Source organism: Corvus cornix, chromosome Z, assembly GCF_000738735.6.
Source record: "Corvus cornix cornix isolate S_Up_H32 chromosome Z, ASM73873v5, whole genome shotgun sequence".
NCBI classification, from domain to species: Eukaryota; Metazoa; Chordata; class Aves; order Passeriformes; family Corvidae; genus Corvus; species Corvus cornix.
The window spans coordinates 64889024-64906323 of record NC_046357.1 but is presented as its reverse complement, the minus strand read 5'-3'; the positions used below and the strand labels follow the sequence as shown (position 1 = coordinate 64906323).

General features: G+C 39.1%; 1 protein-coding gene across 1 annotated transcript in view; it reads right to left on the bottom strand.

Moving 5' to 3' along the window:
* The window catches only part of PGM5 (phosphoglucomutase 5), a 75391-nt gene continuing 58091 nt past the window's right edge, over nucleotides 1-17300 (bottom strand). The window contains exons 9-11 of the mRNA XM_039567430.1: nucleotides 16607-16790; nucleotides 13104-13238; nucleotides 1-1566 (exon numbers count right to left, since the gene is read on the bottom strand). Of these exons, the coding sequence (XP_039423364.1) occupies nucleotides 1477-1566; nucleotides 13104-13238; nucleotides 16607-16790 (409 nt within the window). The 3' untranslated portion in view covers nucleotides 1-1476. The remainder of the gene's footprint in view (nucleotides 1567-13103; nucleotides 13239-16606; nucleotides 16791-17300) is intronic.

Below are 17300 nucleotides of genomic sequence, written 5' to 3'. Positions count from 1 at the left end.
TAATTGTAATAAAGGCAATTTTATTAGGATGCTTGAAAGTGCAGGGTGTCTTGTCCACAATTATATATTAAGACAGATATACAGCATTACTCTTTATTGTATACTAAGTGCCATAGCCATTTTTTGACAGAAGTGTTGAAAGAAATTGAAACAATTTCCTTTGCTGAGATATTATATAACTTGTACTAAAACTCTTGACAACCACAATGAATTGAAATACACTGCAAAGACGCAAGCTGCACAAAGCCACCTTGACGAATGATAGAAGTGACCACACTGTTTCCAAGGAAGCAAAGCTTTCAAGCAAATCACATGCATAAAGTGTTTGTGTTCTTTTTCAGAGCACAGTATTGTAGCTAGAACTGCTGTATCATTTCACAAGCAGAAAAATGCTGATGTCCATATCCCCAACAGCCTTCTCAGACCTATGCCGGGACATCTCTTGCACTCCCCAAATTTTTATTGCATGATCCACTGTTACCAAGAGTCTAATAGAAACTGTGTCCAGAGGGTGAATCAGACTAGTGTTTCTATTCAATTGATCAGTGTTTAATTCCCTCTCACTCACTCACTTTGTGGTAAGTGGAGCATGAGTATTCCAAAGACTTAAAAAAACTTCTGTAACTCCTTCTTAAAGAATTGCTGAACTTGCAGAGAATATCCTTCAAACACAGTAAGCACCAGTATCATCTCCTGACATGAGGAATATTGCGGAAGACAGCCATACCCGACATATTGCTGGAAGGACAAAATCAGCTCTATAGCACAAAGGCCTCCTTTTGGAGGAAAACAACTGAAGAGTCAAAAAATATGGAAAATCTGAAGGCACAAGTCACATTGATATGTTTTAAAAGCAGGGGTAAAAATATATGGAATAACCCCATCTTTGGGAGCAAGTGTAAGTGTGTATACACCACTGCTGTCAGTGTGCATCTGTGAGCAACAGGACAGGCTGGAGAAGAGGCATGGTACCAGGGGAGGAAACACACCCTGTGCAGAGCTTAGTACATGGCCTTCTGACTCAGACATGCTCTGTATGCCTCTTCAGAAACCTACCAGAAGGTGATGAGAATCCCAAACAATACTCACCAAGCATGTCTTTGCTTTGCAACTCCTCCCTCTCTCTCCCTAACTGAAATTTCTCCGACTTTTATCATAACATTCAAAACCAAGCAGTTGTCATTTTCTGCTACATTACTGACAACATTTGAACGTTAAGGCCTTTTTTTTGGTTATACTGTTATCAGAAATTACAATACTGCAGGTAAAACAAATAAGTCAATATACTATTGCATTTGGAGATCAATGCAAATGATTATGCTCAATGTTATATTAAATTTTTCTTCCCACCCTACTTCTCTTCCCAAGAAAACTTTTAAAATCATACAAGGCACAAATGGCTAACAAGTCTTAACAAGGTTCTGTCTCTTCCTTGCTGTTCCTCTTTTGGCCCTGGTTTAACAATCTTCCATGGCTTCAGGTGATGACAGTGGGTCCCTTTCGGCCTGTCCTCTCATGAATCTGAGATATTTTCAATGCAATTGCTATAAGAGGACTCAGCACAGCCTAAAAATGAAGAAATACATTGAATTACATAAAGCAGAAATATTGAAAGACATCTTACACTTATAAATCCGTCTTGTAACTGTAGAATTATACAAAAATAATAGTAAATAATTTAATAATATCAAAAACTGACGCAGCTCTAGTGTCTATTACTGTTATACTTGACTCAATGAAGTATCATGCTTAGTATATGCTTTGTGAAGTGTTACATTGAGTGTACCTAAGTTATGCAGAAAAGAGAAACCAGTAAATATACACTGTACTGATCACTGTCTCTGTGTAACAGGAATTGTGGAGCTCTTTGAAATCTGCAGTCCAAAACAACCTAGAAATCACAGAGGTAGAATTGTTTCTATTCTGATGAGTGGAAGCCACATAGATGGTATTTTCTTCCTAAATACACTTAATAAATGAAGCTTAGGGTCAGAAGTTACTGTAACAACTACCTTAACAGAATTCACAGATGTGTGTTTTGACTAATACCACCACATGCAATTGTATTAATAGATAAATTCCAACAGAACGGCATGAACTTTCAAGTTTCAGGCTACAGACCTTATTAAATGGCCATTTATATACCTGAATAGGTGACTTACAGATAACAATTATGGTAGTAACACATGAAAATCAAGTAAAACGCTATTTTTAAAATGGCAATTGGATCTTCTTTCAGTAAGTTAAATGATTCAAAAAGATAAAATGGCAGAGCTGAGTTTTGTGTGGAAACTTCCTTTTCAGAAAATCATATATTTAATAACCAAACTAATTCTCCAGCCCCTGGAGATTTCCCCCAGCTGCCCCTTTCAAGTTAACTAATTCCAGCTTCACACACATTAGGTTTGAAAATCAAATGAAACAAAACAGTAATTCTAGAGAAATTTACAGACATCTTTTTTTATAAGCCTAATATAATCAATACTTTGACTGTTTCAGACACCTAACAGTTTCTGACAGGATGAGGCGATTGCTTTATTCATGCAAACAGTCAGACAGTTATATCAAGAGTGAAGAGACTAACTGTGCAAGCAGAGTCATGGCATAACACCATGAATGCCACTGGTGTCAAGTGAGTTTATGATTAAGCTCAGTTATGTGCAAGTGTGAGCATGTTATTGTTAAAAAAGCTCCATATTTGTAGATATCTATCTACTGAATAATCATTGAAGCAGAACACAAGTCTATTAAAGTCAAACATACTTGGAGAAGATTAATATGTAGAGCACAAATTCACATCCGTAAGCAAATGCTGCAAAAGTAAATATTAAAATGTGCCAATTTATAAGGCTGGAGACTAAAGCATTTGAAGTTCTCTGGCACTCCTCTAAGTAACCTCTTCCTTATTTAATCTAAAAAGCACAGGAAAAAATAAAAAGCAACTCTACTGACCCGCTTTATTGGACCCTGGTTTTTAGGCAACAAATGCATTCTGAATTTTAAAAAACCAAGACCACAAGCAACACTACACAATGCTGGAAAAAAACACAGAAACAAATGAGTTTATTCATTTACATAACAATTTAGCTTGCCAAATGATTCCAATTACTACTAAGTATTCTGTTTGTTGCAATCATGCTTCTCAACAGAGAAAGTCCTTATTTAATTGTCTTTTCACACTTCAATTTAATTTTTACACTTTCTTCATCCAAAAGATGTAAAAAAGGCAAGAGTGCATTATATTTGGAATGGCAAGAACAGGACAGAATGACAAGAAACAAGGACTGCATATGGCTTTTAAAAATTCCTTTACCTCTGCCATGAATAGTTTACATATCAGTTGCAAGAGATAAATCTTAGCCAACAATCATTTATCGCTAATATTCCTCTAGAAAGACTTCTGTATCTCAAAGAGATCTTTTTAAAAAGTATTCTTCAATGGTTCTGTCCACTTGAGAAATTGTATATTGACATTTCAACTCTAAATGACAATTGAAATTACTCTGTATGTTAAATAGCACATTCATCTCTTGGCAACTGTTTAGGACACATGGTATGTTACACTTTAGATAAAATTTAAGAATTGAAAACTAACAGAACTGACTTAATAATCTTACTTTAGCAATCACCGATAGAAGTTATATCTCTAAAAAAATAACTGGGAGGAATGATTACAAGGAAATAAATCAAGCAAGCAGATATCTAACATCAGGCAAATAAAGATTAAAAGCCTTTTGCTTGGGAATAATCTGTACCAGAGCTGCCAGACACGTATTATTCCTGCTTGGCTCATTAGCAATTTTTCTCTCTGTGATCTTGCAAGAAAATTCCATACAATGTCCTCTCTTCTAATCAAGGTCTCTGATAAGATTTGTCCCATGATACATCCAGTTTATCAAAGATTTAGGCAGGGCTAAAATGTACAGGGCTTGAAGCTTAAAAGCTCAGCATGTGCCTGTACATCCTGCAGGGCTTCTGCCAAAAGGGCTCAACACACAGCTCAGCACAGTGTGCCTGCTTTGGCCTCCCATTCCAAAAAACCCAGAAGTCTTTGGAAAGGTTTATGCTACAGCCACCTGTCCTAAAAGTTCTGTGGTTCATCATGAAACAAACTGAACTGACTCCGTAACTACCACAGCACTGGTGGTGTTCAGCTGATTACCGTGAAGCACACCTTCCACAGAAGAAAAGGAAACTGACCTCTCTATTCTTGTGCATGGTTTGCCTGTTAACTCAAACAAAATTACAGTAAAGGTCAAGAAGCCCGTTGTTCTGCCGCTAGCAGCAGAGGAGGGCAGGCATGACGGGTGAAATAAACAGAAGGAAAATGTAAACTGAGTGGTGCATGAAGACATCTGTGTTTGCCAAAGATTAGTTCTTTTCTGGTATATCCGAAGAGCTTTGGGGGAAGATCAGAAGCAAAGAGGGAGAAATATAGCTCTCTCTCAGCTCAGCTCCTTTCCTGTAAACATCTCTGGTCATCTGTCTCATTTGAAGGCTTCTAACTGCAGGGAATTGAGCGAGCAGGGAGCTATATTTCTCCCTCTTTGCTTCTGCTGATGGTATTTGCTCTGCAGCTGATTCAGGTACCGATTTTAGAGCTACTAAAGTGCTAGATCGCCTGTGCTACCTCTCAAGGCTGCTCGAGGCTTTCTAAGGCATTGAAATACAAGCGCTAGCCGGTATAAAGCTGAAAAGATACCTTCCACAATCAGATTTGATTAACTAATTTCCTCGATTTGTGGAATATTTTATAATTACTGTCCCATGATTTATTTTCTTTGCAGTCCCAGTTGATCTAAAATTTTATCACTCTATGGTGTGACTTTGGGAAGAATCTGAAGCTAAATTACCTGAATAGCACAAACATGCTGCATTATCTAAGAGTATGTTCAAACAGATGTAAGTCTCCACATTCTTTGTGTCCTTTAAGAAAATCTTACGACTTTTAATAGTAAAGACAAAACTTTTATTATGGTTCAACTCCAGCCAGCAACTAAGTACCACACAGCTGCTTGCTCACACCCTGGCAGATCAGTAGAGAATTGGAAAAATGTAAAACCCGTGGGCTGAGATAAGCACAGCTTAATAACTGAAATAAACTAAGATACAATAACAAAATGAATCAAAAAAGGAGTAAGAATAAGGAATAAAATCCAACCAAACTCCCTCAAGTGATGCATAATGCAGCAGCCCCCTGCCCACTAACTGATGAGCAGCCTGACCTGAGCAGCCATCAGTCCCTCACAGCTAACTCCCCCACAGTTACTACACTGAACATGATGTTCTGTGGTATGGAATATCCCTTTGGCCAGTTCAGGTCACCTGTCACAGCTATGATCCCTCCCAGATTCTTGTGCACCTCCTCACTGGGAGAGCACAGGAGAAAAGTCCTTGACATAGGTTAAGTTCTACTTAGCAACAACTAAAACATCAGTGTGTTATCAACATTTTTCTCATACCAAATCCAAAACAGCACCTTACCACCTACTAAGAAGAAAACTAATTCTAGCCAGATGAAACCAGAACAACTTTATATGATTTTTATAGACCATACTGTATGTTCTAATAGCTAACCCATGCCATGCTAAAAACCCAGCGCTTCAAAAATAAACAGAGGCAATAATTGTCTAGCAAACTGCCCTTGTACTTAGTGTTGTATCAGTGTCTTGACAGAACCATAGAGATTCCTTTTGTTTTGTCACAATTAAGTTATACAGAACCCAGAACTTCTGAATTGTTGATTTCAGTTCCCTGCTCTTGGACCATCTTGCACCATAAACAATCACTTTATATAATCACTCATACATACAATCACATATAACAAAATTTTTTCATGTAACAAACAAGATTCACCTGAAAATCAGGGAGTTTGTTCCTCTGCTGCTCGCTGTTCAAAAATGGTTTCAGAAATTCAGTGTTTGATGATCAAGACATATTTTAACCTTTTTTTTTCCTTTTTAATTGGCTTGCCTTTTTCAATAAAAACACAAAGAGACAACTCCTGCCCCAAAATCTTTGCTTGGCTGCTGCTAATCTAATGATTCTGTGGCTAACTAGCGCACTGTTTACTAGTTTTTGGCAAAAGTAATTGCAGCATTTGTGCATCCTGCTTAAAGAGTACCCAATACAGATGGCACAGGACTGAGGGAATTGGTTGATGTAGTTGCACAGACCCTCTCCATGATATTTGAAAAGTGACTGCAGTCAGGGCAAGTCCCAAGTGACTGGAAAAGGGGAAACATTATACCCACCTTTAAGAAGGGCAGAAAAGAGGACCCTGAGAAATACTGACCTGTCAGCCTCACCTCTGCCTGAGAAGATCATGGAACAGATGCTCCTTAGAGCTGTGCACATGTAGGACAGGGAGGTGATTCAGGACAGACAACACAACTGCACCAAGGGCAGGTCCCGCCTGATCAACCCAGTGGCCTTCTGTGATGGGGTGACTGCAGCAGTGGACAAGGAAGGGGCTACAGATGTCAATTCTCTGGACTTCTGTAAAGCCTTTGGCACAGTTCCCCACAACCTCCTTCTCCCTCAAAATGGAGAGAGAGGGATTCAATGGGTGGAGTGTTCGGTGGATGAGGAATTGGTTCGACAGTCATGTCCAGTCACGTCAGTGGTCAATGGCTCAGAGTCTCAATGCTACTTCAGTGACAAGTGGTGTCCCTCAGGGGTCCATACAGGGATCCATACTGTGTTATTTAGTACTTCCATTAATGACATGGATGAAGGGATCAAGTGCACCCTTAGCAGATTTGCAGATGACACCAAGCAAGCGGTGCAGTTGACACACCTGAAGGATGGGATGCCATCCAGAGGGACCTGGACAAGCTCAAGAAATGGATTCATGGGAATCTCATGGAGTTTATAAGACCAAATTCAAGATGCTGTACCTCAGTTGGGGCAATGCCCAGTATCAGCACAGGCTGGGGATGAACAGATCAGAGCAGCCCTGCCCAGAAGGACTTGGGGGTGCTGGTGGGTGAGAGGCTGGACATGACCCAGCCATGGGCACTCACAGCCCAGAAAGCCAAATGGACACATTTGGGCTGCATCCAAAGCAGCGTGGGCAGCAGGGCCAGGGAGGGGATTCTGTCCCTCTGCTCTGCTGTGGTGAGACCCCACCTGCGGTGCTGCATCCAGCTCTGGGGTCCCAGCACAGGAAGGACATGGACCTGTGAAGCAAATCCGAAGGAGGGACTCCAAGCTGAATGGAGGGATGGAGAACCGGCCCTATGAGGAAAGGCTGATAGAATTGAATTTGTTCAGCCTGGCAAAGAGAAGAGGGGGACCTAATCGCAGCCTTCCAGTACCTACAGGGAGCCTACAAGAAAGAGAAACTTTTTACAGTGACACAGCGACAGGACAAATGGGAATAGATTCAAACTGAAAGAGTAGTTTAGATTGGATACTAGAAAAAATTCTTTACTGTGTGGCTGGTGAGGCACTGGAAGAGGTTGCCCCAAGAAGTTGTGGAGTCCTATCCCTCATCTTCAAAGCCAGGTATGGACGGAACTCTGAGCAATCTGGTCTAGTGAGAGGTGTCCCTGCCCATGGCAGGGGCGTTAGAACTAGATGATCTGTAAGGTCCCTTCCAACCCACACCATTCTGTAATTCTGTGACTCTGTGACAACACCTATTTACTGCTGACAGAATTTCCATAATAAATAATACTGTACTGTAAACAGAGCTCATTAAGTCATTATCAGAATAATGTGGGCTACTGACTACACTCTTTCCAGGACACTTATCCTGGAACAGCAGGACATACTGTAAAAGAACACACTGGGTTTACAAGTACAACTATAGTGGATCACTTCTTTCGTTGTCTTTGTGTATGAACTTCCTGTCTGAATCTTATCCAAGCTCAATAATACATCCATGTGGCTAAGACAAAGGACAAGACGTGTCCTTTATACGTGTGATATGTACAAATATCAAATAATGAGGTGACCTAATAAATTAAGGCTATAAATGAGACTAAAGGTCAATAAACTCTTATTTTAGTACCTCATGCCCATTAACATATCTCTACATTTTACACCCGTATTAAATTTACGACAACTCATAACTCTGTTCACTTAAAAAAAGATGCATGCCAATGCATAAAGGTCCAATGCATATAAGATGTCAGAGAGAAACATGTTGTTTGTTACAATGAACTGAGCTTTCTGAAATGCTAGTTGGATGCCTATGTGAATAGTTAAAACCAAATAATTTTTGAACATAAATCCTCCATGTAAAAACTATCTGGAAAGCAATATTCTCAGGGATGCCCAGAGATGAGAAGGGCATCACCTGTGACAAGGCACATCAATGGAGTGGTCTTTAATTCTACAGCAGAACATTTCAGTTTTAGGAAAGTGTTGTGCATTGTTTTTAAGACTTTGTTTTAGATCTAGATTGCATCACCACTCTAAGTTACACTATTTTAAAATGCATAACACACTGAAATGAATTTGATTACTTTGAATTGAAAACATTGAATTGTTTTTGATACACTTCACAGAGAGTATGATAGTAATTTTTCTTTATTGCTCCTGGTTTTCACTGTTGATACTGGCTTACAGAAAGAACTGAACGGAAAAAAATAGCCACCCCTTATCTCCCAGGTGTCCATGAAGCTGCTTCTGCAAATTTCTTTAAGGGGATCATTCAACAGCTAGAAGTCACTGCTGTTCACATTTATCCATGACCTCAGACTTCTAATTATTAGCGTATTTTACCACTTTCCCCTGGACTCTTTTGTTGTAGATCAGGAAGTTGTGTATGCTTTATTCGAGGTAGAAAGTATTACCAATTGATTGTATGAAAGATGGTACTAAAACATGATTTGGGTGACTCTTACATTCATTAGCACCTATAGTTTACAACACAGCTACTGGCCTACATATAAACTGAACAAAAGGTCAAAAAGGTCCACTTCAACTCAGAAAGTGCCATAATTGGTGTTCCAGAATAATATGCACATCTCGACATGCACATTGGAAGATGTAGTTCAGATATTTGCTTATCTGTGGAATATTCACCATCAGCAGTTACATTGTCAAAGATTACAGAAGTAAACTAAAAGAACACTACTGAAAAGTTGGATAATTAATCTTGCTGAAAAGAAAGGAAGGAAAAAAGGATGCTAGTATGAGGTGAACTCAAGCTATTTACCATAATGATCCCACAAAATGGAACCTCCAACACGAGTGAGCTTTCTGTCAAGACAGAGACATTTATTTCTTGTGATAAAAAGCAAAAAGATATATCAAGGAATTTTTGCCTTTCAATTCACGTATTGACTGGAATTGTCACCATGCAAAAACATGAAGCAGTGCATTATCTAAATTAAGATGCTGGAAAGAGGTGGTGCAATAAGCAGACCCAAATGAGTATTTAAGCAGCCAACTATCAGATAATCTTAAGTCTTGGTTTATGATATAAAAGGTATGGAAGGGAGCTTTTCCTGATGAGCTGTTTCAGAAAGAGTGTAATAATACAGAAATTACATATAGTCGTCTCTTCAATTACAAAGATCAATTACAGAAAAATATGCATTATTATTCCAAATGTAACAATTTTCTTAAATACCATGAGGTAATACATAAAGTATGTATTTAACTCACTTCTTTATGTCAGTGCTTTTTCCGTAACTGACCACTTATGTATATGCTATGTTCCTATTACTGACAGCAAATAGACCAAATAGACAACAAAGTTCTTGAAACTTCAAATCTGTCACAGCTCTTTGAGATGTGTGCATGTAGTACGAACTTCATAGCAAACCAAACAAAAAAAGCAATTAGAGTATCAAGAAAACTATGGCACTCCTTCCTAGCAATGCTGTTTTCTGAAAAAGGTGGTTTTTATTCCGTCTCTTTCACATACTCCACTGAAGACTATCAAATGTTCTCCTGGGTAATGTTTAGTTATTTTTGTACATGAGGATCTCCTAAAATTTACGTCCCGCCTTGAAGTCTGCCATCTGCCTGTTGGATACAATCTATGACCTTGTTGTTTCTAATGCACTCGTGTTGTTGGCAAAGCATACCGCCAGGGCAAGGAAAGAGAAGCAGTGGGAACTGTGCAATAATATTCAATGAGAAACTAAATAAAGAATTTATTGTATAAATTGAGATGAAACTGCTATTTAGCCCAGATTTTGTGCACGTGGCAGGAGATGAGGAGGGTGTTTACAGTACCATGTATTTCCTGAGGAAGTCTGGATATTAAAAGGCCTGTCTGCACTGTATAAATGCAGGAAAGTCCCTGTAGCAAGTTTCAAGGCAATGACATTCCTACCCCTGGGATTATTATGAATATCCTGATTAAACAGAGCAAAAGTGTTGCGATCTGACAGACTCTGATAAATGCACAGAAAAAATCCCTTCTAGCCTTTTTTCTGTCCTTGGGAATAACAGACCCTTTTTGGTGTGCTGAGTAAAAGACCAAACTGAAATCCTCAAGGGCAGTCATAAGCCCTACCAACCTGCTTAGGGTCCCCTGAGGACCTTCTCCTGCACCCAGCCCACGGCACATTACAGCCTGTCACAGGGGTGTTGGTCCCTGCCTGAGCTAAGCTATAGGAGTGCTTGTGTCCCGCCTTATCTCTGGCTCTGCTGCCAGCGTGGACCTCAGTCTCATGCTATAGGCAGCTCCTTTCCCTGAAAAACTGCTTGGATATATGTTGTATCTTGTCTCCAGTTTTGACTTTGACCCTGTCTCCTGGGTAGGTCCACACTGTTGCCCTGTTTCCAGCTTTGTCTCTGGTCCCATCTCCTAATGCTCCAGATGAACCCTGAACTTGATCCATCACTTGCTAAGGGAGCTTGTTACCAGAGACCTGCCCTGTCCTCCTCTCTTTGCTGCTGTGGGACTGTCCCTGGACAAGGAGGGCACTGCCTGTGGTGCAGCAGGTCTGGGTGTCTGGCTCCTACAGCCTTGTGCAGCAGACCCATTCTTGCTGCTCCCTGGACATGGTCTGTATTGCTGGTGAGACTTTATGTGCCTCTCTCAAGCAAATGCAAGCAGAACAGGAAAGAAATGTAACAGCAGGGCAGCACATTCCTCATTTTCTGAGGACAACCACTGCTCCTTCAATCTTGTCTCTTCACAAGTAGAAAAATCACTGAGAACATTTGCTGTTTTCCACTCATTTAAAAGAACGAATGATAAATACTGAGCATTGACCGTAAGTTACTTTAGGAGACACACAAGCCTAAATTCTGCCAGAGTATGACTTCTCTCAAAAAAAATAAAACAATCTGTTAATGCAGTAACAATTCAACTTTAAAATGACCATGCTCATTTGCAATAAAATAGTCAAAAGTTTAGCTACATAATGTCGCCAGTATATGCTCCATTGTTTTCTTCTATTTTCTACTGGGATTTGTCAGACAAGAAACATGCTCAGATTACATATTTTGATTATGTATCACAAAGTTACTGTAAGTCCACTTCAAACCTCTAAAATCAACTCATAGCCTGTCTCTTACTGTGACTTACTTTCATTTAATCTATGCCTTATCTGCATAGCACAAAGAAGCATATTTAAAATGGTCAGTGCAGTCACAACTGATAAACAATTTGTGCAGTAACAAAATTTGATGTAACTGTGGTGCATTGACCTTGGCTGGTTGTCAGATGCCCACCAAACTGCGCTATCACTCCCCCTCCATTCTGCACTGACCATGGTGTCCGCAGAGTTGTCTCTCACAAGTATCCCCCTTTCTCCTTTCCCTGCTGTTGTTGCACAGAGAGTTTATTGCCTTGCTTAAAGATGTTATCACAGGGGGCTACAGCTTTGGCCTGTGGTGCGTCCATCTAGGAGCCATCTAGAACTGGCTCTTTTTAACACAGAAGCACTTCTAGCAACTTCTCACAGAAGCAACTCCTGCAGCCCCCAGATACCAAAACTTACCATGTAAGTAAGCATGTAAGTATAGCAGCAAGTGCAAATGGGGTTGTAGCAGTGTTCCTCCCCAGGCAAAATATATTAATGATCCCGCTAGCTGGGCAAAGCTAGATACACAGAAAAACAATAAAATTGCTAAAATACAGTCCTTTACTCTGTTGGAGCTTTAACATTTTAAATATTCTATCCAAGAAGTTACTGAGGATGCAAACTGTTACTTTAAAAAAAAAGCAAATAAATTTAATAGATCATATTTGCAGGCATGGACTCTGCAACATTTCTGTGACAACTGAAGCACTTTTCATGACTGATACATAACTGTTTAATAGCATAAGAAGAAACAAACTAAGTTTATGGTCAGAATCTGGTGAAAGACAAACATCAACCCTTACCTAGGGTTCAAATTCATTTGATAGCATATATGTTTTGGTAGATTTGCATTTGCATTCCAGTCATGAACACACAAGACTAAAAACTACAACGTTTTTATTTACTACAAACCAAATGCTTAACCTCTTTTCCACAAAATGTCCTTAGTCCTCTCTTGTATACAACAGCATAAAGAACATTTGCTGGGAAGAATCTGAGAGTGTGAAGTGTGATTTATTTTATTAATTGTGTAAGGCATCTGCTGGACAACCCAGCAATTTGCTCTCAACTTTCACTCTCCTTTGGAAAAAGTCTGGTTATGATATGACAACTCTTAGACAGCTGAAAGTCTTTCCCTTACAGGGAATCCCTACACTGTTTAGACTCTGGTACCCATATTTCCTAACTGCACTCTGATTGTGAGGAATCCTCGGGATGCCCTAAGTGGCTCTCAGATAATCTGCTTGAAAAAGTTTTCTTATTTTTAAAATATTGTTCCATAAGTCAGATCACAACTCTAAAAAAGTTCTGAAAAAAATTCAGCCTAGAATGGCTTCTCTTAATAGACTTGAAGTCACTGCCCAGCATTTAACATGAAGCATCTCAGCCCTTCACATTCCTGTTGTGTTGGATTATTAGACTAATGTATATTAAAACTGCTGGTCCTTCCTCAAAAGGTGTACATTTACAACACTAGGAAAATAATCTACAAACACAGGGTCAAAGCGTTGAGTGTTGCTTCTGATCAAAGATGAAAACTTGTAGCCACTGCTATTACAGAGGTAGTGCTTTACTTACTGACTTATTACAATGCTGTTGCATTACCTGTGGTTCCTTGTTGTGTTGGCTAGGATCCTTTTCATAACTCTCTGCATAGATCCGCAGAGTAGCTCTCACATGACTAGAAGCACTCATTCTGAAGATGAGTCTGGAAGCATCTGAAAAAATAATCCGCAGCCCCTGTGGAAGAAGAAGGAACAGCATATATGTAAGGTGGCAGTACCTTTACAAATCTTCATTCACTGCTTCAAAATAAAAGTGAAAGGAAGAGTCATTTGGATGCCATTCTTCTTTCCCCATAACTTTGGACAACTCATTCATTAGTCTTTTTTCCCCTCTGAAGACTAGAAATGATGTCGTGCATTCCCTCCCACTCCTCAGAACAAATACTCTCTTACTGATGTTTTTATTCTTTTTACTTGATTTGCTCTTATTCTGTGTGGCAGAGCACAAAATCAATGGCTTGAGAAATAGGTATAAGATCACTAAAGATACAGGGCCTTAGAAACACCTACAGAATCCCTGGATCAAAAAACAGTTTGTCAGTAGTGAACACAAAAGACAGGACCAGTTGCTACCCCTCAAACACCATGCATCAATATATGACTGCAAGAATTTCAGTAAGTCTGTAGTACAATTTAGAAAACTTAAGGTGTTAATTAATCTCAAGTACACTAATTAATGCACATTAACTGTGTGCATAATAAAGAGGATTGAAAAATTTATTAATTAAGTAAAAAATCACTCTTTGCTCCCATCTTCACATCTTTTTTTCTTTTCTCCTCCCCTCTTTTGTACTGCATATATAAACACTTTTTTTTACAGACCACAGACCATATACTTGGATCCACAGTTTCTGTAAAGGAAGGCCATTAAGGCCAGAGGACTAAATTGCACAGATAAATAGTTGTAGTGTTGCAATATTCTATCAGCTGTGCACTAATACACATTCTAGTTCCCTTTGTGTAAATGGTACCCTTAGACTAAAAGTGCGACCTCTGATAAGCCAGTGAACTTTTCCTCCCCTTAGTCCCTCCATTGACAAAGGTCTAGTGCACAAACTAAGATCCTTGCTACTTTTGTTTAAAGGGCAGTAAACCAAAAAATGAGAGAAGAGAATTAAAAGAGATGCATTTTATTTTTCCAGTTTTATCAGGAGCTTGACAAGACAATGATGTTAGAAACACAGTGTGCCAATATTCTAAAGTATAAGTAAAAAGTAATTAAAACCTTTGTTTCCTCAGATATATGCCAAAACATCTTTAGCACCATATAAAGCATTGTTGGATAATCACAGAATCATCGAATGGTTTGGGTTGGAAAGGACCTCTGAAGGTCATTCAGTCCTGATGTCATCAGGTCATCGTGTTCACTGCAGTGAGCAGGGACATCTTGAATTAGATCTGGTTGCTCACAGCCCCATCCAACTTGACCTTGAATGATTCCAGGGATGGAGCATCCACCATGTCTCTGGACAATGTGTTCCAGTGTTTCACCACTCTCATTGTAAAAAAAAGTCTTCCTTATATCTATTTTGAATTTACTCTTTTAGTTTAAAGCCATTACCACTTGTACTACTGCAACAGGCTCTGCTAAAAGGATTGTCCTTATCTTTCTTACAAGCCCCCTTGAAGTACTGAAAGGTCACAATATGGTCTCCCTGGAGCCTTTTGTCTCTTAGTATAATGGCCAACCTGTACCTCTCATCCTCATAATTCAAATTTCACACAAAAATGCAACTGGTCCCATTCCTGGGTTACTGGACCCTCAGGAGCAGCACTGTTATGCGCTTATGTGTGCAAAAGCATGGTACAGCTTTAAAAATTAAAACAGTCTTCAAGAACAACAGAATGCTTCATTTAAGTCTTATTATTGCACCATGATAAACAATATTCATGGATTTCAAGAGACAGAATTAATTAGAAGCAACAGTCTGTGTGTATTGTTTGCTGCCTATTTTCTCATTGCTGTGTTTATTTTCTGAGTATGTTGTTTATTAACACTGAATAATTATCATGTAGCCAGCTTCTCATTCATGAGACAGTGCAGTTGCACTGAATATAAATTTCTCTCCCCTACCTACTGGGGAACAAAACTTGGAACATGTTCCTGAATACTTAACTAAAAAATCCGCATGAAGCCTATGATAGTCTGAAAGAGATACCTGCGTTTAGATGATGAGCAAGATACCTGAGGAAAATGGCAGCAGCGAACTGTTGTTTCATTTGCATAGATCAATATCCTCTCCACTTTCATTGTGCTTGGAGAATCCCATTGAGGCTGCAGACACATGAAGCTAGGAATGTGTCCTTGCCAAAGGACAAACTGGTTGAGCTGTACTCTGAATAAGTAAGAGCTTCTCCCTATGAAAAGAGTTTTCTTTCTGGTTTTATGGGCTCCCTTTCAGAGTCCGTCTGAAAACAAGCCAAGTCATGTTTCTCTGTTTGTGTTACATGGTGATATGATTAGCAATTATATTCCAACATAGAGTAAGTGCTTTGGATGAAAAAATTAAGGGAAAGAAAAGTGCAATGAAAATTCACAAGCTGCTTTTTTAAGCTACAAAGGTCACAAGTCTGCCGTGCATGTAATTTTCCACTGGACTTGGGTATGACAACATCCTCCTATCTTGTTTCAGTAGTAATACACAAAAAGAGAGTAGCTCAGTGGCAGATGGGCTGCTTATATTTTCTGGATGCAATGATGAATGGAACTATAAAGACTGAGCAGAATGGCATGACAGTAGTTTTAATGGCTTATAATATCATTTGCTAGGGTCTGTTTACATCAAATAATTTAAAAACCAGAGAAACCAGGACCATAAAAATATAAATAGCATAAAATCAGGACAAGCTTTAATAGGAGTCATAGCTCATATTCAAGATACTTGAATATACATTTACACCTGGTAAAAGTACCTGGTTACTTTTGAGCACATCATGAATTTCCAAACACTAAAGGTTCAGTTTGAACTGCAGTTCTTGATAACCAAGGAATCTCAGTATAGACAGAATCCAGAAGGAACTGATAATTTGCGCTAGGGAAGTCAAATGTGCCCACATAGGTTACAACCTTATAAAGTCTTCTGCATGCTATTGGATACAGTAGGTATTGATATTTTGCACCTCAGTTATGTAAATCCTGTCAGTCACCAAGAGCAAGAAAATTTTTTTTTTTTTTTTGTAATGTATAGCCAGTGGAGATTTCAGATAGCAAATAGAAAAAAGAAAGACCTTCTTTCTATATGACATTTTCCACTGTTCCAGAAAAGGAACCCTCCCTACACATGCATTGCTGTCAACAGGGACTTCATCCCATCCTATGTTCACTGTGACACTGCTGTCTCCAGTTACATACAGCAAGTACAAGATAAACTAAAGGTGGATTATCTTATCCAGACTGAGCTAATCTTAAATAGGAAATGCAGAATCTATCACAGCAAAGGAAACACCATCCCATAAATAAATGGACAGTCTTGCCAGCTGAACTTTAGAAACAACACTGTTGGAGACAATACGACAGATGCAAAACCAACACTACAGCCATACCTGTCTTTTGGTCACAGTGCCATCCACAGGATCTACGTACTCAAAGCTGTCTGTTCTTTCCACACTGTAGATATTGTTACCCACAGCAAACTGCTGATGGCTGAATGATTTGTCAGTGATCAAAGCTTCCAGGTCTCTCATTATGAAATACGCTGTTCTGGGTTCCAGTGCTTCGTAATCAAACCTTGCACATATATAAAAAAAAAGGTAGAATCAGAAAGTAAATGCCCAGAGATAAGAGTTCTGCTTTCACAGACCTGTGTATACTCACAATTAGCAATTTACTGCTTACTTCAAAAATCAGAAGTGTACCACTTAACTACTGATTGCAAATGAAACCAGCACACACATGCAAGTCCTGTGCAATCTAACCATTTCATGTGTGTAACCATAGCTTTACATGGGCCACCAGACTCTAAATCAACAGAAAGCATCTAGAAAATGCAGTTTCTAAAGTAGCATAGAAAACGTCACCAATACACAGTTAGCTTTCAAAATTTAATGACACAATCAGTGCAGTGCTCAACAGACAAGTGAAATAGAGAAAACTTGTTTTACAAGTTTTGAGGAATAGCTGCAAAACAGAAATTGCAAACTGCTCTGGATTAAGTCTGGATTGAGAAAGAGGCAGAAGCAAAGATGAAAATGACAGCTAGAACTCACCATATTGAGACCTTAATAAAAATAAGTAAAT